Consider the following 22998-nt stretch of genomic DNA (forward strand, 5'->3'; position numbering starts at 1 on the left):
AGATTTTTCTGACAGACGAGTTGTGAACTGAACATTTTATTGAATAATATGACAGGTTTAAGAACAAGGAAACACATATAAATAAAAGTCTTTAAATGTCTAACATGTGTACCATATGCCTTTTGCATGTTACATTAAAAACACAATTTGAGTTCTAATTTATTTTGATAGTAATTTTACTTTTATTTGGTAGTTGTAATGTGTACATACAGTATTTGTCATATTTTTGTATTTTTATACTGTTATAATATATACTGTAATAAGTTACTAGGTTTTAGTATCCAAGGTAACATTGCAGCTATTAAGCTTCCATCACTGGGGGAACAACTCAGACTGGGCTTGTATCCCTCAGGTCAGTGTGTACTGTAAAGTACATTGATGAAGCCTGTAAATATTCATTTATTGTTTAAAGCATCCAGAGTATTTATCTATGTGTAAATATCTGTCTGTGTAATTAGTATCTTTGTGGGAATTGTGAATTCCTTTTTCATGTTAAATGTATTAGATCCTGAACCGTTGATCATTTGTCAGTTAGTAGTTGTTTATAGTTGATTTTAATAGTCGTTGAGCTTGGCTGCAGAAATCCTTCTCGTAGTTTTCTTTGATTATTACTTTATTTTATATTGAATAGATTTACTGAGACAGGGCTTGTATCCCTCAGATCTCAAAGGCTTGTTAGCAATTAAATGATCAACATCAGCGCTGTCTGTGGATCTTAGCATTAGCCCACAGCTAACATCCCCTACTCGCTGTACACCCCCAAAACGGTCTCTCTGCAGCCGGCAGCCAGTTCAAACTGAAGAGAAACAAAGCTTAATTTATTAGTGTTTCACAACGGTCACAATCTAAAGCACAAATAAATTACCATCAAACACTCTGCATATGAACTTTTGGAGACAGATTATTTTCTCCTCTGCATTTCATTTATTGCAGGTGCAGCAGAAAACAAGTGTGATACTGTTTTAATTTCCCTGTTAGCGTCTGCAGACAGCGCCAGGTCACGCAGCCACGATATTGCGTGCGTTGTCGTGGATACTTGCAGCCATTTTTACAACCACTAGCATGTTCTCACAACCGGTACAAGTCGGTAGCTGTCCACGGGACAAATGTCTGAGCCCGTCTGCACGACATCGTTCAGTTTAGCTGCGAGGTTACCGAGTTGTCGGACGGCCAATTAATCCCCGTCAGTCCTTATCAATGTAGCGAACTGTGTCATGTAGCGCCAGTCGTTGTGACTTTAGCAGAAAAAAGAGCTTAAAACACAACTTGCTACTGCAAAGTTAGCACTAGCAATTTACTTGCAAAGACAAAAAAAATCTTATTTTTATTTTACAATGCAAACTTTTTTTTAATTACTTTTTTTAACTGTTTGAATGATAGTAATAATCGTCTGTTAACATTTAAACGGTTAATCATGACCATCCCTAATCAGGAACGTTCACCGCTGATCTCATGGGGAATAAATTAAAGCTATAGTCCGTAGTTTCTGTCTACCCCATGAGGAATGCTAAGTAATGACAACAGAATTGTCAGATGATACAAGCCTTCTGTGATCGCGCACCTCCCTCCTCCACACAGTTACAAGTAGCCAAGGAGGACACAGAGGATTAAAAACACATGGTAGACTCTTCAGAAGAGGTCATTATCTTCACTCGAGTTTCTGCGCCTGAAAGTCACCGGAAGACACAATCTTCTGAGAAATCCAGACAGAGTTGTGTGGAGCTGATGGTCTTAATTAGCTTTGTAGCAACTCATTTGGCTTGAATGTAACGGATGTTCGCTATTATAAAAAAGTTACACACTACAGCTTTAAACTGCTGTTGTTGAAGCTGCCTGTGAAATCCCAGCGTAAAGCTCAGTGACACAAGAGCTTTGTTGTTATTGTTGATTTTTTATTGTTGATTTTTTAAGTTTTTTAAGTGTGTGGGACCTGTGACCTCCCCTTTCCTGCCCCAGCTGTTAGCAACCCTGGCCCGACCCCCCTCTCGACCTGGGCTGCGTAGCTGAGTCGATCAATGCCAGTTAACCCTTTCAAACACAAAGTTAACCCTATCAACCCTGAAACAAAAAATCAATAACTTTACTTACAACCACAGTGAGTCTGTGAAATGATTACTGATTATTAGAAAATGATAACTGCAGCAGAATCTGACGACATTCATTCTTTAACAGTCTCACAGGGGACATTCAGAAGTGTTTCCCAGAATGCACTGCACTGTGTCAGTCACAACAGCATGAAAAGGTTTTGGTAGTGTTATTACTTACTTTGACTTTAACATATTATTACTGTTTAATGTGTGAAGGGACATTGACCAATCATAGCTGACTTTCTTCTGTCTACAAACAGGAAGTAAAATCATCATCCAATCAGAACTCCTTTCAGGTTTCACATCGGCGGAAAACTTCTCACCAGCATGTCCTTTAAAGAAAAGTCCTGAGGTAGTGTGTGTACTGTGTGTGTGTGTGTGTGTGTGTGTGTGTGTGTGTGTGTGTGTGTGTGTGTGTGTGTGTATTTGTGTGCGTGTGCGTGCCTGCGCATGTGAATGCATGCGTGTGTAATCATTTCTTTATCATCTTCTGTCGGTCCAGAAACTTTTGTCTTCTTTCAACTGGAACCTCGTCCAGACTGATCCCATGACCCGACCTGAGAGACAGAGAGCATAGATAATATTAAAATAATAATAATAATAACTGGTGTTTTGTGTGTCAGTGTGTGTGTGTAGATGTGTGTGTTGTTACCCTCCGGTGAGGTCTGGAGGAACAGGAAGTGGACTATCGAAGCCGTCTCTCCCCATCAGCCAATACGTGTCCACTGTTCCTTTCACCTGCACAAACATTTCAATCAATCTCAGGATGAACTCATGATATCTGTTTATGGAGATAATCTCAGGATGAGTTCATAATATCTGTTCATGGAGATAACCCCTCAGCAGAGTCTGTGAAGAAGGAGCCCACCAGAAGAAGCCTGTGGTCTTGATGAAGCACTCTGAGAAGCATTGGCAAGATCAAAGGTAACGGTGGAAAGGCATAGAGAAGCCCCAATAGGAACATGAAAATAAGCATCCTTCAAATCAGCGGATGTGAACCATTCCTCTCTGGCAACAGCACGAACAACATCTGCTGTGCTCCACATATGGAACAGCAACACTTTCCAAAATTCTTTGAGTCCCTTCAGATCCAGAACTGGGCAAAGCCCGCCACATTTCTTCTGGACCAGAACGTAAATCGAATAGAACCCCCCTGGCTGTGACAGGGGGTCCACCTGCTCTATTGCACCCTTGATCAGGAGGGAGGATACCTCCTGTTCCAGGGCAAAGGTTTTTGCCAGGTCACTAATGGTCATTTTGACCCGTCTGAAGGATGGGTAGCCCTGGGCTAAGGTGGAAACCACCCAGGGATCCAAAGCATGAGTTGCCCAGCAGGTGAGCTGCTGCTGGGAGAAACGTCCGACTGAAGAGAGACAGCTGGGTCGCAGCCTTTGTAGTGCGAAAAAATCTTCAACTCCGACCTTAATCGCAAGGCTACAAGCAGCAAGCTTGTAATAGCAGGGCTCCAGACTAACTTTTTGCCTTGGTCGCACTGGTGCGCCTAACTTTTTTTATTTAGGTGCACCAGCACAAAATTTAGGTGCACCCAAATTTTTCCTCACGTTACCATTAACGCCACAATTTCAAGGTCACCTTTTTATCATGCTCCATATACATTCATATATATATATATTATGTCAATTATTTTAAACAAGAATAAGAAGTTGGTACATTTTTTTTTTATTATTTGAAGCAAAATTATACTGTACTCAAAGTCTTATAGCAGGTCCCCCCCCTCTGTCCCATGCCCCCCCCCTCGCTGTCAAATGCCCCTCAGAGGGCCAACACCTGTAATCTGGCCTTCTTCCCCTTTGGCCTTGGCTAAACCAGCTGGCCATACTCCCTAGCATCAAATTCTCCAAACTGCCCCTCCACACTGATTCTTATCAGATCTTCCACTAGTCCAGGACTATAAATCATATCTCTGTACACTATACAAAATATATATCTCTATCTTTAATATGTATATTTTTACAAAGTGGGCTAACTGTTCAGTTTTAAGTCAAAGCCACTTTTCACAAGCTCTTTTATTAAAACAGATGTGATTAAAATAAAATGCAAAGACAGGGTTTCCTGCCCAATTTGAAAATATACAGCTGCAACACATGTAAATTATCTGAAATAAATAGCCTGGGATATATTTAAAAAATATATATATCTCTGAGAAAGCTCCTTCACTGGTTTTCAACAACAATAACAGACCCAGATAGCCCAGTAGGTCATATAGGGACAGAGAGGGGGAGAGAGGGGGAGTACGATGGACTGAAGCGTATGCTACTCACAGAGTACCGTCCAGCACGGGTCGAATGCGCTTTGGCGGGTCAGCGGCATTACATACGTCTTGTGTATGAAATGTCTGTATCGTCCCTGGCTGCGCTGCATTTTTATGAACTATGATAATGTGGCCATGGGTCACATCTCTCGCCCAGGTCCAGCAGGCTCCGTCTCACGCTATTACTCAACCAGCTGAAGTTAGTTCCATTCAATAACTTCTTCTGTGTTTTTCGCCGTGGCGGCCGCAATAACAGAGAGTTACCAGCAAAAACACTGGTACCAATACAGGTTTTCCTCTCATACTTAACAATATACAGCTGTGTTAATAACAATTACAACTGTAGACAAATGTCAGCAGTGTGGACCGGCGGCGCTGTGTGTCTCTTCATGTTGCAGGTGAGCCGTGTGTGAGTGAATGAGGGAGGGCTGCATGGAGGAGAGATCCAATCACAGGCACGGCTTTACAGAAGAAATGGGTCACGTAACGCAACATTAAACCATATCGATATAAACGACGTCGCTTCGTTAGTGGAGAGGCAGCGGATGCAAGGACGTTAGGTGCACCGGTGCGACCTAGGAAAAATCGTAGTCGCACCCTTACAAATTTTGGTTGCATATGCGACCAAATTGGTCGCACTCTAGAGCCCTGAATAGTATAATCAATAGTATACAATTTCAGCTAAAGCTAATGCTTCCACAGATGGCAGACAACTTGCATAGCGAGAAGATGAAAAAGGAATGAGCTCGGCGAAGACACCGGAACTTAATACCTTAGCCAGTGTCACCCCGAGGTCACAGGTGACTTCGTGATATAAATACTCGACCTGCGCATGAGCGAGACGGAAGATATTCAGTGTTAAGCACTGCCTCTGGCGGTCAGTAAGGATGAAATAAAATATGTCATAGAACTCCCTGCAGTAATACAAACATTAACCATCATTGTGGCATAACTTACACCGAAGGAATCAATAAATACATAACAAATAATAACTAAGGTCTGATGTTTCCTAATTACAAAATAATTAAGATCAGTGTATATGATGGAATAGTGGCATTAAATGTGCCACCAAATTAGGGCTTTTACTGCCAAACATTTTTCCATGGGGGCATGCCTGCAATCCCTCAAGTTTGGTCTTTTCTGACTGTTGATACCAGAGACAGCAGATGTCTGAGCAGCAGATTGTACCTCAGAATCAGAAATCACCCTACCCTAACCCAGGTGTAAAGTCCAGGATGTAAGTTACCTGGGCCTTTCTGGTCTCTATGTGGTACCCCGCTTTGAGGCTGGTCAGGACCTTCACTGTGCTCAGACTGATGTGGATCCTGTAGGCTGGAGGAGCAACATCACTTATTAGGGTTAGGGTTAACACCAACAGAAGATCTATATTTCAGAATAAATTACTGATTTTTTATTTTCTACTCACGCAGTCCGGAGGATTCCATGAGTGAGGCCGTGGTCACTGTGTCTCCAAACAGACAATACCTGGGCATTGTGAGACCGACAACACCTGCCACCACTGGACCTTTAGACACAGAGAGAGAGAGAGACAGGTAAGAGAGACAGGTCATACCAATCTGCCAAAAAACATATTTGAATTTAAAACTTGAGAAACATAGAGAGAGAGGCCGAGAGAGAGGTCATGCTCACATGAGCTACTGAAACCTTTGTTGTTTAACTAGAAAAGTAATTTTTAAACCTGGAATAAACCTAGATACCTTTACAAAGACAAAAGGTTTATACCAATTACACTATTTCCAATCACACATCAGTGTGTGTGTGTGTGTGTGTGTACCTGAGTGCAGTCCGATGCGTATCTTGACTTTGATCTCCGGCATGTGTTTGATCTTAAATTCTCCGATTGAGTGCAGCAGTTCCAGAGACATGTTGGCCACTTCTCCTGCGTGCCGATTCCCGTTTCTGTTGGGGATACCTGAAGCCACCATGTAGGCGTCTCCGATTGTTTCTACCTGCAAACACAACACAGTTTCAGTCTGTCAGTCGGCACAGTATATAAATAAAAATAAAACACCAGTACAAAAGCCACAATGGAAGTGACTGACAATGCAGCAGTGTCAGCTGACAAAATAAAGAGCATTTCCAAAGCTCTGCACAGTTTATAAACAGTGCCCTCAATCAGCTTTATAAACTGTGCCCACGGATGCACTCAAATTTCATTTTTTCTACACAGCAGCTAATGAGGTGGACCATTCTGCTAACCCTAGCTCCCAGGGATTTAAGATTTAATTTTTCTAATTTGACAATATAACTTGTGACACCACTGGGGTGTAGTCTAAGGGGTATGGCTGTAGGTAGTTATAATTGGTTTTGTTTAAAAATGCTAAATTTTCTGGTTTATTGTTGTTTGGAAGACCCTAACCATCTGTCTGTAGTTTCTTCAGAAAATTTAAAGCTCTACATATATTTTTAATAAAACTCAGCTTACAACGGATGTTGAAACTGAGAGAAAGACGAGTTCATTTATTTGGCTTCATATGGACAAAAAAAAAGTTAAAAGTCATTACGAATGTGCTTTAAGTTTTTACCTTGTAGACGTCATGGCGCGCTATGATGGCATCAAACATCGTGTAGAGATCGTTTAGTAGGTCGACCACCTACACACAAACACACACACACACAGTGTCAGTAATGTTAGCAGACAGATGATCACCAGGTGTTTGAACAGTTTGTACCTCGATGGGTTCACTGAGAAATGAGATGGTTGTAAATCCGACGATGTCGCTGAAGTAAAGAGTGCAGTCGGAATAATGTTCAGGCTGGACCGGCTTCCCTTTCTTCAGAGCCTGAGCCACGGACCTGAAACACACACACACACAGACGTTTTTTGCAAGATTTAGAAAGTACACATCCACCCATCTTTGTTCTGCTCTGAGCCTTTCGTAGTATTAAATAAACCTGCTGGTTTGATGTATTTTGGTACTGCGGTTCACGTGTGGTTCTATCCTTTATGTGTTAGGGTTAGGGTTTCCACCCCAGAGTAAACGATGACTCAACAGCTCCTGATGGATGTTCAGACAACTATCACTGGAATACTTTGGTACTGAAGAGATGTCTGATTTCTGAGTGGAAATCTGGATGATATTTCTGGATGGACATCAAAGAGAAAGATGAAGTCAAACTGATGTCAATGATACAACATGTGTTTCCTGTCTGTCTGTCTGAACAGGTGAGACTGTGAGCTCTGTGTTTCCTGTCTGTCTGTCTGTCTGTCTGTCTGAACAGGTGAGACTGTGAGCTCTGTGTTTCCTGTCTGTCTGTCTGTCTGTCTGTCTGAACAGGTGAGACTGTGAGCTCTGTGTTTCCTGTCTGTCTGTCTGTCTGTCTGTCTGAACAGGTGAGACTGTGAGCTCTGTGTTTCCTGTCTGTCTGTCTGAACAGGTGAGACTGTGAGCTCTGTGTTTCCTGTCTGTCTGTCTGAACAGGTGAGACGCTGAGCTCTGTGTTTCCTGTCTGTCTGTCTGAACAGGTGAGACTGTGAGCTCTGTGTTTCCTGTCTGTCTGTCTGTCTCAACAGGTGAGACTGTGAGCTCTGTGTTTCCTGTCTGTCTGTCTGTTGGTCTGTCTGAACAGGTGAGACTGTGAGCTCTGTGTTTCCTGTCTGTCTGTCTGTCTGTCTGAACAGGTGAGACTGTGAGCTCTGTGTTTCCTGTCTGTCTGTCTGTCTGTCTGTCTGAACAGGTGAGACTGTGAGCTCTGTGTTTCCTGTCTGTCTGTCTGTCTGTCTGTCTGTCTGTCTGTCTGTCTGTCTCAACAGGTGAGACTGTGAGCTCTGTGTTTCCTGTCTGTCTGTCTGTCTGTCTGTCTGTCTGTCTGTCTGAACAGGTGAGACTGTGAGCTCTGTGTTTCCTGTCTGTCTGTCTGTCTGAACAGGTGAAACTGTGAGCTCTGTGTTTCCTGTCTGTCTGTCTGTCTGTCTGTCTGTCTTTCTCAACAGGTGAGACCGTGAGCTCTGTGTTTTGAGGCGAGGGTTAGGGTTAGTAGAACTGTAATCTTTGCTAACATTTCTAAAATAATGATTAAAGTTTCAGTTTTAATTCAAAAGGGTCTTACTTTGGCAGCAGCTGTCCGATCAGCTTATCGGTCTTTTGTCTCTCAATCTCCAGTTCGTCAGTTCGTTCTCTGATCAGGTCCTCCAGGTTGGAACTGTACTGCTCCAACATCCGCAGCATCGAGTCGATGATGTTCGCCCTCTTCCCTTTGTTAATGCCCCGAAACTGCAAGCAGGGGGAAAACACAGGATAAAAATCTGATAAATTACAGGACAAAACACAGGACACACAGGAGACAAAACACAGGACAAAACACAGGACACACAGGAGACAAAACACAGGACAAAACACAGGACACACAGGAGACAAAACACAGGACAAAACACAGGACACACAGGAGACAAAACACAGGACAAAACACAGGACACACAGGAGACAAATGCAGGATAATCACGGGACAAAACACAGGACACACATGGGACAAAACTCTGATAAAACCTGGGACAAAACAAGGGACAAAAATCTACAAAAAAACTGATCAGAAAATGCCGTCTCACCTGTTTAAAAAAATGCCGTCTCACCTGTTTAAAAAATGCCGTCTCACCTGTTTAAAAAATGCCGTCTCACCTGTTTAAAAAATGCCGTCTCACCTGTTTGAAGATGTGGTCGAAGCCGGGCCTCTGACTCGGCTCTTCGCTCCAACAGTCGTTCATCAGACTGAGACACTCAGCCGGAGCTTCATCCACCGAGACTATTGGTCTGCAGAGAGGGGGGGGGTGCTTCAGATGCTCCACGATCTCTGAAAGACAAGGAGAGAGACAGACAGGTTAGACAGACAGACAGGTTAGACAGGCAGGCAGACAAACAGACAGACAGACAGGCCTGTCTCACCCTGGGCAGGCATATCCATCATGGCGTAAGGCAGCGTTCGTGAGATCACTTCCTGTATGATGATGGCGAAACTGAAAACGTCTCCAGAAAATGAACCGCCTTGGACCGGATTCCTCAAGAGCTCTGGAGCCGTCCACAGCAGCTCTGAGAGACAGACAGGTGGAGAGACAGGTAGAGAGTGAGACATACAGACAAGTAGATAGACAGACAGGTGGAGAGACAGACAGGTAGAGAGTGAGACAGACAGGCTACAGACAGATAGGCAGACACACAGACAGAGGCAGAGGGACAGACAGACAGGCAGACAGACAGGTAGAGACAGTGTCTATAAAATATTTGACATGATTCCTGTTCTAAATGTCTAAATGTTTTGTGTGATTCAGCAGCAGAAACTCTTTAATAAGGAAACACACCTTCAGCTTCATATCTCAGACAGAAACTCTTAACCTTCATATTTTAGTCATATTTTTAACAATTTTGACTTGCAATCATCGTTAAAGTTTTCACCTTGCGGGTCCTGGGGAAGGCTGATGTTCTCAGAATGAAGGATCATGAGAAGTCCATAGTCTGTGATTTTCAGAACGAAGCGTCCGTCGACTAAACAGTTTGTGGACTTCAGACGGCCGTGACTCAACCCTCGGAGATGAAGGTACTTCATCCCCTGAAACAGAAAACTGCATTTATTTTTGTTAAAGAACAGTGAAAGTCAGACAAGAAGTTCCTGTGTGATGGACAGATGTAGGCACTCAACCGGGTGTAAGATTTGACGCTCAGCTCACATTCGATTCCCACTTTAAACATCTTTGCAAGATCCCCTTCTACCACCTCAAGAACATTACGTCCCACACTCTGTCTGTCAGATGCTTAAAAACTGGTTCACGCCTTTGTCTCCTTAAAGACAACATATCCAAAAAAGTGCAGCTAGGATCCTAATGAAGATACAAAAGTACGACCATATCAAACCCATCCTTCACTCACTCCACTGGCTTCCTGTCTCATGCAGGATTTAGTTCAAAATCTCCCTACTCACCCACCAGTGCATCCAAGGCAATGCCCCTCCCTACCTCAAAGAGTTACTCGCACCACAAACCTCTTTACATAACCTCCGCTTGGTTCCTCTCCGCCTCGGCTTTGACAGTGTTGGAATGTAACTAAGTACATCTACTCCAGTACTGTACTTCAGTCCAAATGTTGAAGTACTTGTCCTTTACTTGAGTCTTTTCTTTTTATGCCACTTTCTACTTCTACTCCGCTACATTTCAGAGAGAAATTTTGTACTTTTTAATCCACTACATTCATCTGACAGCTGTTCGCCATCCAGTCCTTAATGGAAGACAAACATTTGAGCTGTACTGACACTTTGTTTGTCTCTTCTGGATTAAAAAAACATACAGCTGGATGTCATCAGCATAGAAATGATAATAGATATCTCCAAATTGCCTATCTTTGTGGCCTAGGGGAAGCGTATACAAAGTAAATAAAATCGGACATAACACAGAGCTCTGATGCACCCCAGAAGAAAGGGCAGCAGTTTCAGAGAGACAGGGACCAAATTTTGGAAATAAAAGGCATCTTGGAGATAGGCCTATAGTTTGCAAGAGTTGATGGATCCAGATTGGTTTTCTTCAATATTGGCTGAACAACTGCATGTTTAAAATACGATGGGTCACAACCAGTTTGCAGAGAGCAGTTGATTATAAAGAGCACACAAGTACTCACAGACCCAAGGACATTTTTAAATAAGGAAGTTGGTATAACATCTACCGGGCTTAAGGAAGATTTCATACTGCTCACCAAGTCAGTGAGTTCTAGCAGTGAAATAGGAGCAAAACGATTCAAAATTGATGGCCAAGTAAAATGAACAGAACAGGCAGTAGCAGTGGAGATGATGCTATTCCTGACATCTCTGATCTTATTTTCAAAGAAAAATAGAAAGTCACTGCAGTCCTTATTTGAAAACAGGAGCAGGATTGACAATGTTGTTGACGGTGTCAAAAAGGATTTTGGGGTCACGCTTGCTGGAAGAAATAGGGTTAGAAAAGTAAGATGTCCACGCCTCCTTAACCATGTTATTATACCATATTATTATATTCAGATCATAGTTATGTGTGATGGATCCGGTGAACATGAAGCTTGGTGGTTTTCCACTGTTGTTCAGCCCTCCAACATATACGCCAAAAACAGGAAGTGGAGTCATTTAACCATGGGAATGAGTTGACAGAGGGAACAAGTCGCATTTTACCTGGAGACACTTCATCCAAAACTGATGAGCAATATGTGTTGAATGAGTGGACCAGACAATTAATGTCAGCATGAGAAGACAACACTGCACTTTGGTCAAAAGCTGCAGAAAACCTTTCAGCTGAGAAGCAATTTAAGATGCGAGAACAGCTAATACGTTTACTGGGCTGTAAATCTAAATTAAAAGACAGGTTGAATAAAATGCAGTCATGGTCAGTAACGTGCAGCTCCTCAGAGCAAATAGAGTCAAGATTAAGACCAAGTGTAAAAACAAGGTCCAAAGTATGACCGACACATGTTGGATCAAATTAAAAGACTCAGTGACATTAAGAAAATCCACAGCAAAGGTGCAAGACATGTCATCGACGTGAATATTAAAATCACCAACCATAACCACTTTTTCCAACCCAATAATGATAATAATGAGGAAAGACCACTGAATTCAGACATAAAATAACTGTTTGAACCAGGGGGCCGATACACACAATAAAATGGATTAGAACTACCAACTTTGGTCAGCTGTAGTTCAAATGATGAAAAAATCCCAATGGTTACTGTCCGACTTTGAAAGCAGTTTTTATACACAACCGTGAGCCCGAGGTCCTGGGAGTAATGAAAAGACAACGGTCTGGTGTCTGACAACGGGTCAGTAGTAGTATTAGTATTAGTAGTAGGGTCAGTAATAGTAGTAGTATTAGTAGTAGAGTTAGTAGTAGTTAACAGGATGTTTGTATCACTAGGAGTAGAATTGTTAGTAGTAATATTACCTTGATGAGGATGCAGCGAGTACTTGAACATCCAGTCCAGTCTCATGTCTCCGTCATGGTCAGGGTTAGTAGTATTAGTATTAGTAGTAATAGTATTACCTTGATGAGGTCCATTAGCAGCGAGGACTTGAACATCCAGTCCAGCCTCATGTCTCCGTCAGCCAGCAGGTCGGCCAGACTCCCCCGAGGACAATGTTCCACCACCAGAGCAAAGATCCCCGAGTCCACGAACAATCCCACATAAAGGTTTGTGTTCTCGTGTCGCATCTCCCTCAGCTGCACACACACAGGGAAATATAATGGTAAATATATTCACTTCACTGTCTATATGTATATGTATGTATATATCATATTCATCTTTAAACTGTCAGAATATAAATATATAAACTGTCAGAGTATTAATCTATATACTGTCAACATATTGATCTATAAACTGTGAAAATATAAATCAATTTGATGTCTTACACAGCAACTTACTATGTATTTTATGTTTAGCATGCTTTTATTTTCTTACAGAATATAATAGTTACAGTTTTTAATGTTTTATGTAAAGTGAAATGTGCTCTAAATAAACTTTGTACATAGCTGAAAAGACTCCGAGTGTTTTGATTCACAGCTGTTATCTTCCTTTCAACGGGGATCTTCTTCAGCCAAACCCAGTCGCCCTGGCAACAACACAACCAATCAGAGCACACCATCAGTAAGTCAGTCAGACAGAGAGACAGGCAGGCAGGCAGACAGACATACAAACAGATAGACAGACACAGACACACAGACAGACACACAGACAGGCTGACAGACACACAGACAGGCCGACAGACACACAGACACACAGACAGGCCGACAGACACACAGACAGACACACAGACACACAGACAGGCTGACAGACACACAGACAGGCCGACAGACAGACAGGTGTACCTCCAGGATTCCGATGTTGGAGCTCTCAGGTGACGTCAGGATGTAACTTCGAGCGATCGAACGCATCGGCGTTTTTATTTCCAAAAGACTCCTCATGATCGACTCATCGTTCAGTTTCTACAAAAACAACAACACCAACAACAACACCAACAACACCATCAACGACAAAATGTCTCCAACAACTAAAGACAAACATCATCAGCACTTCAGTGTTCATCACCAGGACGTTAACACGTCCACTTCAAACTGAAAAACAGGCCGCTAAATTCTGGAGATTTTCATTCTGAAACTGTAAAAACATCTGCAGACTCTGTTTGGGTCAGATCTCTGTGTACTGGGTCAAAACAAGAATCAAAAAAGCATAAAAAAAACTGAAAAGCTTTAAAAAAACAAAGGAACCTTAAGGAAACAGTTTCTGACCTTCTTGCTGACTTGAGTGTCGATGAAGACGATGTCGTCCAGAGTCAGAACCATTTTGGTCGTGTTCGCTCTTCTCCTGTAAGTCCTGAACACAGATTATTGTTATGAGTGTGTGTGTGTGTGTCTGTGTGTGTGTGTGTCTGTGTGTGTGTGTGTGTGTGTGTGTGTGTGTGTGTGTGTGTGTGTGTGTGTGTGTGTGTGTGTGTCAATCATTCTCAAACCCCAAACAACTTTTCTCCATCTTCCCTAACCTCCTTGACTCCTCCTCCCTTCCCTCCTCCTTTCTACCAATCCACTTTGTCAACTATTTTGTAAAAAAGATAGATGACATATGCTCTTCATTCTCCACTTCCTGAAATCATCTTTCCATCCATCACGTCCAGTACTCTTTCACCCCTCTATCTCCAAATCTAATTCTTACTTTGATTACCTCCGCCCGCCCAACCACCTGCCCCCTTGGGTTAGGGTTGATCCTACCCCTTCTCACCTTCTCCAGTCCATTGCTCCGGACCTCCTTCCTTTCCTCACCCATCTCATTAACATCTCCTTGTCAACTGGCTGTTTCCCCGATGCTCTCAAAGAGGCAAGAGTGACCCCACTACTCAAAAAACCCACACTCAACATGTCTGAGGTGAAATTACAGACCCGTCTCCCTTCTTCCATTTCTATCTAAAACTCTTGAGCGTGCCATTTATAATCAACTCTCTACCTATCTCCACCAGAACAACCTTCTTGATCCCCACCAGTCTGGCTTCAAGGCTGGCCACTTGACAGAAACTGCCCTGTCACTGAGCACCTTCACATCGCTAGAGCAGCCTCGCTCTCCTCTGTCGTCATCCTTCTGGATCTTTCTGTTGCCTTTGACACAGTGAACACCAGATCCTCATATTGACACTCCAGGATCTGGGTGTCTCAGGCTCTGCGCTCTCTTTGCTCAAATCTTACCTGGCAGACCACACCTACCGGATAACTTGGAGAGGATCTATCTCAGAACCTTGCCCACTCACAACCAAGGGCGTGGGAAGGGGTGCTGCAGCACCCCCTGTTGGCAGAAGCTGGATTTTATATTTTTTATTTTTTAAATAATTACTAATTCACTGTCTGACATTATTTATATTTTTGTATATCAAATAATGAGGCAAATAGCAAAAAAGGGTTATGGATAGGTTCAAATTTAGCCTACCAAAAATGAACTGTTATAGCTGCTACAGAGGTCAAAGTGAAAGTGAGTCAAGTGACGTGACTCGCTGAGAAGCGAGCAGGCTGAGTCTAGGTGACTGGAACATTAGTTGTAGAGAAGAATATTTCGCAGAAAAGGATACAAGATTTTTTCTTCCGGCATTGTAATGCAGCTAAAATTAGCAAGATTTCATCTGTAGATGTTACAGTTGATGTTTCCTCGTCCACCGCCGAGGAAAACTGTTAGGCAGCTGAAGAGCCTGAGTCTGAAATAACGTTAGCAAGCAACTCGGCTAACATTAGCAGCACCATCATAGCATCTAACGTTAACTTTACAGAAGGATTTGAAAATCCCTGTCAGCTGAGCAACTTCAGTTATCCTGGAAGGAGGTTCGGGACAGAAACTTTTCAACGGTCTTTTCAGCTGAGATGAGAATGAATGATAAGTTGTTTCTTGTGTCATTTGTTGTGTTAGAGTGCCATCTATTGTGCACAATTGGTAACTATCCTGAAATATGGGAATATGTTCAGTTTACTTCCTGTTCATGTGTGGAAAAGAACTACGGTTTACACGCTGGTTCAGTGTCTCCTGAAACTTTGGTTATTCTGCTAAAAGAACAGGTTGTTTTAAAGATAATTCTGTTCCCTGTGAGGACAATCCTGTCAGTACGATTGGTTTCATTGCATATGTTTTGTGTAACAGAAACCGCTGTGACGTGGTTAGGACACATTTACTGTGGAGAAGGCACAAGTTAGGAAATTGTTGGCGAGGTCATTGCAGCCTGCTTATTAGCATATATTTTCAAGCCAAACATCTCTGGTGTGGTTTTAACGATCAGAAAAGTAATTTACCTTAGCTATATACTGAAACAGGCTAATGATGTCAAGTGCGCTTCTGTGATGTTAGGGTGGGTGCAGTGGAGTCGGAGTGGCGAGTGCTGTCGCATAATTGTAGAACTGTGGAATTTGGCTGCCCCAGGACTTTCCTAAAACTTCTCACTCTCACCCATACACTGCACTAAAATTACGTATTTAAAAAAATCCGCTGTCAAAATCCGAAACATTTACTGGGGGGAGAAATCGTCAGATGTCCATTATTTTGTTATTCAGTACCCTTGGTCAAAAATAGGTTCCCGCGCGCCTGCTCACAACCCTCCTCTTCTCTCTATACACCAACTCTCTCGGGTCTGTCATTGATTCACGTCTTTTCCTACCACAGCTACGCAGACGACACCCAACTTATTCTCTCCTTTCCCCAGTCTGAACGCATGTAGCAGCACATATCTCAGCCTGTCTGACTGATATCTCTTCTTGGATGTCCACACACCATCTGAAACTCAACCTCGACAAGACTGAGCTCCTTTTCCTTCCAGGGAAGGGCTCTCCTACCCAAGACCTGACTATAGCTATTGACAACTCTATAGTAGTCCCCACCCAGACTGCTAGAAACCTGGGTGTAACACTTGACGACCAACTCTCCCTCACTGCCAACATCGCTGCAACTACCCGATCGTGTAGATACATGCTGCATAACATCAGAAGGATACGTCCCCTTCTAACGCAGAAGGCAGCTCAGGTTCTGGTTCAGGCTCTAGTTATCTCACGCAGCTCGACTTGTCTTCAACCTCCCCAAGTTCTCTCACACTACATCGCTCCCCTCACTGGTTACCAGTTGCTGCCCACATCTGGTTCAAGACACTAGTACTGGTGTACCGCTTCCAGACACTAGCACTTGCATACAGGGCCACGAACAAATCAGGCCCAGTTTCCATGACATGGTCAAATCCTACACCCCAGCTCGCCCACTCTGCTCTGCATTAGCCAACCTGCTGGCTGCCCCCTCACAGTGAGGGACAACTAATCACTCAACCAAATCCCAACTGTTTGCTGTCCTGGCTCCTAAATGGTGGAATGAGCTCCCTATTGATATCAGGATGGCTGAAAGCCTACGCATCTTCCGCCGCAGACTGAAAATTCATGTGGCTCTTTGTAGTTTGCATTTACTTCTTGCTGTCCAGAGTTTATACCTTTAAGGTTGAAAGCACTTATGGATAAAAGTGTCAGCTAAATAACATGTAATGTAAAAAAAAATGTATGTGTGTGTGTGTGTGTGTGTGTGTGTGTGTGTGTGTGTGTGTGTGTGGTGTGTGTGTTTGTGTGTCACCTGAACCAGTAGATGAAAGCTCCAATCATAGCGCAGAGCACCAGGAAGATGAAGAACATTGTCACAGAGCTCAAACCTGCAGAGAAAAAACAAAAATGAGAAAATAAACTACGCTGACATTATTGTGACAAACAGCAGGGGGAGCTGTTTACCTGACCCCCCAAACCAGGTACGGAGACAAAGTCTCCCCTTTCTGTAGGTCAGTGAACGCACCACAGTCCCCCCCTCCCTGTTGGTCAGTGAACAAACTACAGCCCCTCCTGTAGGTCAGTGAACGCACCACAGTCCCCCCTCCCTGTTAGTCAGTGAACAAACTACAGCAACCCCTGTAGGTCAGTGAACACTCCACAGTCCCCACCCCTCCCTGTAGGTCAGTGAACGCACCACTACTGCATGCCTCCTCTGGACTAAACCAACAGAAGCTGGCCGTGGGGGGTTTTCCTCCAGGGAAGATGAAGGAGTGACTCAGCGGTCTCAGACCCCCGACCATCCTGTCCGTGTGCGTGGGAGCGAGCGTGTGCGTCGGCACGAAGCGGTCGCCGTTACTGTCCAACACCACGTACCTGGCCTGCAGGCCACGCCCATCTTTACCTCCGTACAACTCCTGAGAGAAGCCATAGAAGAAGAGAGCGTCAGATATTATCAGGGTGGTAACTAATAATACTGGCCGAATGACATTTAAACGAGAACAGGTCCTACATTATTCAGACTAGTGGTGTAATCTGTTTTTTTTTGTAGTGAGTATACTGGGATTATTTCTTCCAGCTTCACACTCAGTCTTTCCAGGGCAACGCGTCCCAGAGCGTCCCAGAGAGAAAACCCCATACGTATTTTGTAACGTTGCCGCGTAGATCATCAGCATCATTTGGCTTATTTTCTGTAGTTTTTGTAACGTTAAAGTCGTCGCCAGTATCAGTCAAAGTAGTAATAGCTTTCAGGGCAGGCTTACGGAAACACTGAAGGAGTGTAGTTTGAGTTTGCTTTTATTTTGTATCTTTAGTAGTAGGTGATTCACGTTAGTTCATTTCTAATTTCCGCGGAGAATGATTGTTCCTAGGTGATTCACAACACAGACAGGGGTAAATTTATGTAGTGTAAAAGTTCTGTCATAAAACAATCGTCGTTACGTATCCTGTCGCTTTTCTAAGTGCGTATACAAAAATCCTAAACCTTTCCCAGTTGGTATACGACGTAAACCTGCGTATCACGTAGACTACACCACTGGTTTAGACAAATGAATTTAATTAAAGGTTAAATGTTTCTGACCTGATTGAAGCCCTGGAAATCAAAGCCTCCATTTGATTGGACGAGCTGATCACCTTTCACCCAGTGCCCGCCCCCTGCCTGACGACGCTCCTCCACCGCCTTAGCAACGAAGTACACCATGTTGAAGATCGTCCCAAAGAACGGAGACACCTGCAGACAAAAGTCAGGCAAAATGAATCACATTTGATTTATAAAAAAACATCCAATATTTTATTATTTTTTATAATTGTTTAAGTGTAGTTGTCCAAACCCCAAAGCTGTTTTTGTGTCAGGGGACTGAAACAAACAACTAACTTTAAAACTAATCCAGTATTAAACCAGGACCAAGCTGCAATGTAACCCTACAGGACTAATGTTCAGCAGCAGTTAGAGTCACTAAAAGTTCTCAGACTCAGATTAAGGATTGGATGAAAATGATTATGCAATTTAGTGGGCTGGGGTTAGGGTTGGCCTCCACAGGCCGCCGAGGTAGTATCTGTTGTGTGGTATGTGTTGTGTAGTAGTAGTTGTGTAGTATCTGTTGTGTAGTTTTCCTCAGATTAGGGTGGCACCTAAGCCATGGTTGTAGCTGTCGCCGTGGTCCTGCTCCGCCCCCTCTACTCCCTGCTACGTCTTGTAACGCCCTGCAGTGCCCTGCTACACCATGAACTACTACAACTACCATTTCTTAGTCACTGTTCCATTATCTTTATTATGACTATTATTGCCTGTTCATCACCCCCCCAACCAGCACCGCCAGACACCGCCTACCAAGAGCCTGGGTCTGTCCCAGGTTTCTTCCTAAAAGGAGTTTTTCATCACCACTGTTGCACTGAATGCTTGCTCTTGGGGGAATTACTGGAATTGTTGGATCTTTGTAAATTATAGATATAATATAAATTATTATATATGTGGTCTAGACCTTCTCTATCTGTAAAGTGTGTTGACATAACTCTTGTTATAATTTGATACTATACATAAAATTGAATTAAATTAGTAAGGATTTTAATTTAGTTTGTAGATGTTACTTAGATGGCACCAACATTTGACCTGATCATAATAGATCTGTGTGGCGATTTATGATGCGGGGGGTCTGGGGATCCTCCCCCAGAAAAGTTTGAGTGTTTAACTCTTTATTTCCTGAATTCAGGTGCATTTTTGTGGGATCTATTTCTACCTTTTTCTGAATCAATTTATGCTGGAAATATCTTTATGTAAAGGGAAACATAGGGAACAATTACAAATATTAAAACATAATGGAATATATTGCAGTAAGGCTGTCAGGCATTCTGTATTGCTTTATCTATTTATTCTCCTTTGGATCTACTTTTCTCATTATATCTGAGTCAGCACACATGTAGCTTAATATTAATTTAATTTACTCTTCCCTCCTCTTTTGCATATTTTGTTGAGGAAGTAACCTCCTTGAATGTGCATATGACTATTCACCTCAATGATACATGAATTCATTTTAATGAATTAATAAACCCCTGGACTGTAATATTTCAGATGTTTGAGCAAGATTTCTGCTCATGTCCAAAACTTTGTGCACATTCAAAATATATCCCATCTGTGTTCTCTGAGGTTTGGAGGAGTCGTGATATTTTGAGAAAAATAAAGTGATAATAGGCTATTACAAGAATACAGTCACTGTATTTCAGAAAGTAATCTACCTGCACCGTAGCCTGCTGTGCATTACGTGATATCTCTGCTGATCCGGTAGATCTCAGACCTCCTGACAGACTCAGAGCCCCGTTTGGGTCTCTGGTCACTGAATGAGACAAAGTTTAGCTAGGGAAGTGGCTGTAGCCTACACTGCTCTACATCGGAGGTGGAAACCCGAAACTACTGCAGAAATACACGGAGCACAAACATGTCCTTTATAAACCTGAAGCTGCACAGACCACGGAAGCCGCGCTGCTCGTCTCTATCAACTTTTCAAAATACATTCGGGGCTACAGTGCCATTAGGGGAGGGGCCGCTCACTGATCCCCCTATATACCTGAAAATCCTAGACATGGTTGTGACCTGCACTTCGTTAGTGCTTTCTGATTAGCCTGTGCTGTGTTTGTATTGAAATAAGAGGCTGCTGCGGCCCACTGTACGGGTTGAGCAGAGGCTGCAGTTTAACCAGCGGGCAGCGGCCGCACACCAGGCTGCCAGATGGCGTTGCTAAGAACTTAGAATGTAGAACTATTATCAGACGGCCCTCGCGGCCTCGAAACACTGCCGGCCCACCGGGAACAGTCCCGACTCTCCCGACTGCCTCTCCGCCTCTGGTAGTATGTGTTGTGTAGCAGTAGTTGTGTAGTATTAGTTGTGTAGCAGTAGTTGTGTAGTATGTGTTGTGTAGTAGTAGTTGTGTAGTATGAGTTGTGTAGTATTTGTTGTGTAGTATGTGTTGTGTAGTAGTAGTTGTGTAGTAGTTGTATAGTATGTGTTGTGTAGTATTTGTTGTATAGTATGTGTTGTGTAGTAGTTGTATAGTATGTGTTGTGTAGTAGTAGTTGTGTAGTAGTATTTGTGTAGTATTTGTTGTGTATTGACCTCAGTAGCAGCCATAGCAGAGCGAATCTCTCGGGTTATTATGTGTTGTGTAGCGGTAGTTGTGTAGTATTTGTTGTGTAGCAGTAGTTGTGTAGCGGTACTTGTGTAGCAGTAGTTCTGTAGTAATATTTGTGTAGTATTTGTGTAGTATTGACCTCAGTAGCAGCCACAGCAGAGCGAATCTCTCGGGTTATTTGAGCCTGACGAAAAGCTTCGTAGAAACTCTGGTCCGACGCCATGGTAACGGTCAGCACGGCGCTGTAGGCACGACGAAGCTTCGTGTTATTGGTCAGCTGAGGAAATACTGTGTCCTGATTGGACAGAGGAGGGAAACAGGGAACTTTACTCAGACCGAGGACTTCAGAGATTATTGTTATAATCAGAAAACAGCTTCAGTAAGAAATATAACGTAGTTATCTAAACGTTCTATTGATCTGCAGCCGTTTCAGGAAGTTAAGAATGATTGGTCACCTGGTACGGCATGGCGTACAGCAGGGCGTCATACGGAATAAAGATGTAACCGTCGGAAACCATCCCCATGTCCAAAGCAGCCAATAGGAGCTTTTCCTGATCCTGTCCACCAATCAGGACGGAGCTCATGCACATTATTACCACTGCAAAAAGGAAATTAAAAAGTGATTATCTGCAGATCAAATAATGTTTCTGTGTATGAAAAGGAGTTTTAGATGATCTCTGTGATCTGTAAAGCCCAGTTCAGACCAGCGAGTTGCAACGAGATGAGGTGACACTAGCAGCTAGCTGCAATGGGTCGGACTGCAGCGTTGCCATAGCAATGTCTCTTTCTTCTATCATATATATATATATATATATATATATATACACATGGATACCGCATTCACCGCTGCTATTCTCTGGAAAGATCATCGACGCAGTCGCCACTTTAGGTCGTACATATAATTTCTGGCTGTATTTCCAACAGATTTTCAAGCAGTTTGCTTCGCTACAGATGCCAGACGTGTATTTATGGCACAGGATACTTGGTTAAATTAAAAATTAGGGTTTTCATACCAAAATACCTTATCTTGTCTAGATGGTAACAGTACACGGCTTTAAGCCTTAAATTAAATTTAAACAGGTGAGATATATAAAAATTCAACCTCCGTACAGTTGTCATGAAGAGGGAAATTATCTAAAGAAACTAAAATATATTACTAATTACTTAAATAAAAATAACTTAGCTTAATTCAGTATCAGGTGAGTCACTTAGCTTAATGTTAGCTTAGAATGTTATTCCATGTTATTCCATGTTGCTTAGTTTCCATCCAAAAGCAGCACAAAAGTCTGTCTTTTTCTCTGAGTCTTTATGGTCACACGGGTCACACGTCCATCCCAAAACAGCGGAGGCACAGACGCATCTCACGAGCCAAATGCTGTATCTACGTATATATACTGTGTCTATGGTCTTCTCTTTGTTGCGTCTAAATATGAAGGTGGATAACGTTAGTGATAGTGAGAAACTTGCTACAGCTGCATTTCTAACTTCTGTTGAAACAGGTCTCTTACGTTCTAAAACCAGCCTCTGGAGACTCCACCAGCTGACTTCTCTATCGGCTGTTGAAACAAGAGACGTCTCTTACGTTCTAAAACCAGCCTCTGGAGACTCCACCAGAGGCTGGTTTGAGTCAAGCTGAGACGGGCCGGTTCGGACCGCTGAAACCTTGCAGGGAGCATATTCTAAAATGGTTTTGTCTCGTCTCCAATCTTTGGTCTGAACTAGACTTTAGGGTTGGACAGAGTTTTTGGATGGAAATCACCTGATCATGTGCAGATAAATAATGTTTCTGTGTCTGAAGATGTTAATCTCATCTGATCTGTTGAACACAAACAGCCCTGACCTTTGACCTTGTCAGCTTCTCTGATAGTTTTGAGCGCCTCCCGAGGTCCACCCTTGCTCTCTGTTTCCATGGTAACCACCGGACCAATCGGCAGGCCCAGAGCTCGGAGCGCCGAGGCCACTTCCTGTCCGGTGCTCTCCCATAGGTCGGATGGAGCTGATGACCAACATGAAGAAAGACAGAAAATACATCAAACATCAATAACGTGACGGCAGACTCGATTGATGTCTTTACAGTCTCCCTCGTCCACGATGTTGGATTTAAAGGTCTTTAGGATTTCCCAACCAGAGATAAAACCTGAGATAGGATAGGATTCCTAAAGATGGTTAGGATTCTGTAATACCATCGTTTTTAGTGCTCGCTTTCATTATTTCAAAGTTGGAAATGATTTCCTTTCA

At 43.0% G+C, this 22998-nt stretch overlaps 2 protein-coding genes across 2 annotated transcripts in view; both read right to left on the reverse strand.

Moving 5' to 3' along the window:
- The window catches only part of LOC116064544 (zinc finger protein 239-like), an 893026-nt gene that overhangs the window by 334222 nt on the left and 535806 nt on the right, over window positions 1–22998 (reverse strand). The gene's annotated exons all lie outside the window — the stretch shown is intronic.
- LOC118492910 (retinal guanylyl cyclase 2-like) overlaps window positions 2456–22998 on the reverse strand; it is a 22862-nt gene continuing 2319 nt past the window's right edge. The window contains exons 4-24 of the mRNA XM_031280272.2: window positions 22601–22756; window positions 21216–21358; window positions 20900–21055; window positions 18219–18368; window positions 17337–17556; window positions 16953–17028; window positions 13610–13694; window positions 13190–13306; window positions 12850–12933; window positions 12368–12544; window positions 9768–9921; window positions 9261–9404; window positions 9020–9168; window positions 8431–8594; window positions 7053–7176; window positions 6906–6974; window positions 6155–6329; window positions 5786–5884; window positions 5606–5691; window positions 2740–2825; window positions 2456–2644 (exon numbers count right to left, since the gene is read on the reverse strand). Of these exons, the coding sequence (XP_031136132.2) occupies window positions 2560–2644; window positions 2740–2825; window positions 5606–5691; window positions 5786–5884; window positions 6155–6329; window positions 6906–6974; window positions 7053–7176; window positions 8431–8594; window positions 9020–9168; window positions 9261–9404; window positions 9768–9921; window positions 12368–12544; window positions 12850–12933; window positions 13190–13306; window positions 13610–13694; window positions 16953–17028; window positions 17337–17556; window positions 18219–18368; window positions 20900–21055; window positions 21216–21358; window positions 22601–22756 (2699 nt within the window). The 3' untranslated portion in view covers window positions 2456–2559. The remainder of the gene's footprint in view (window positions 2645–2739; window positions 2826–5605; window positions 5692–5785; window positions 5885–6154; window positions 6330–6905; window positions 6975–7052; window positions 7177–8430; window positions 8595–9019; window positions 9169–9260; window positions 9405–9767; window positions 9922–12367; window positions 12545–12849; window positions 12934–13189; window positions 13307–13609; window positions 13695–16952; window positions 17029–17336; window positions 17557–18218; window positions 18369–20899; window positions 21056–21215; window positions 21359–22600; window positions 22757–22998) is intronic.

This window comes from Sander lucioperca, chromosome 17, assembly GCF_008315115.2.
Source record: "Sander lucioperca isolate FBNREF2018 chromosome 17, SLUC_FBN_1.2, whole genome shotgun sequence".
NCBI lineage: Eukaryota > Metazoa > Chordata > Actinopteri > Perciformes > Percidae > Sander > Sander lucioperca.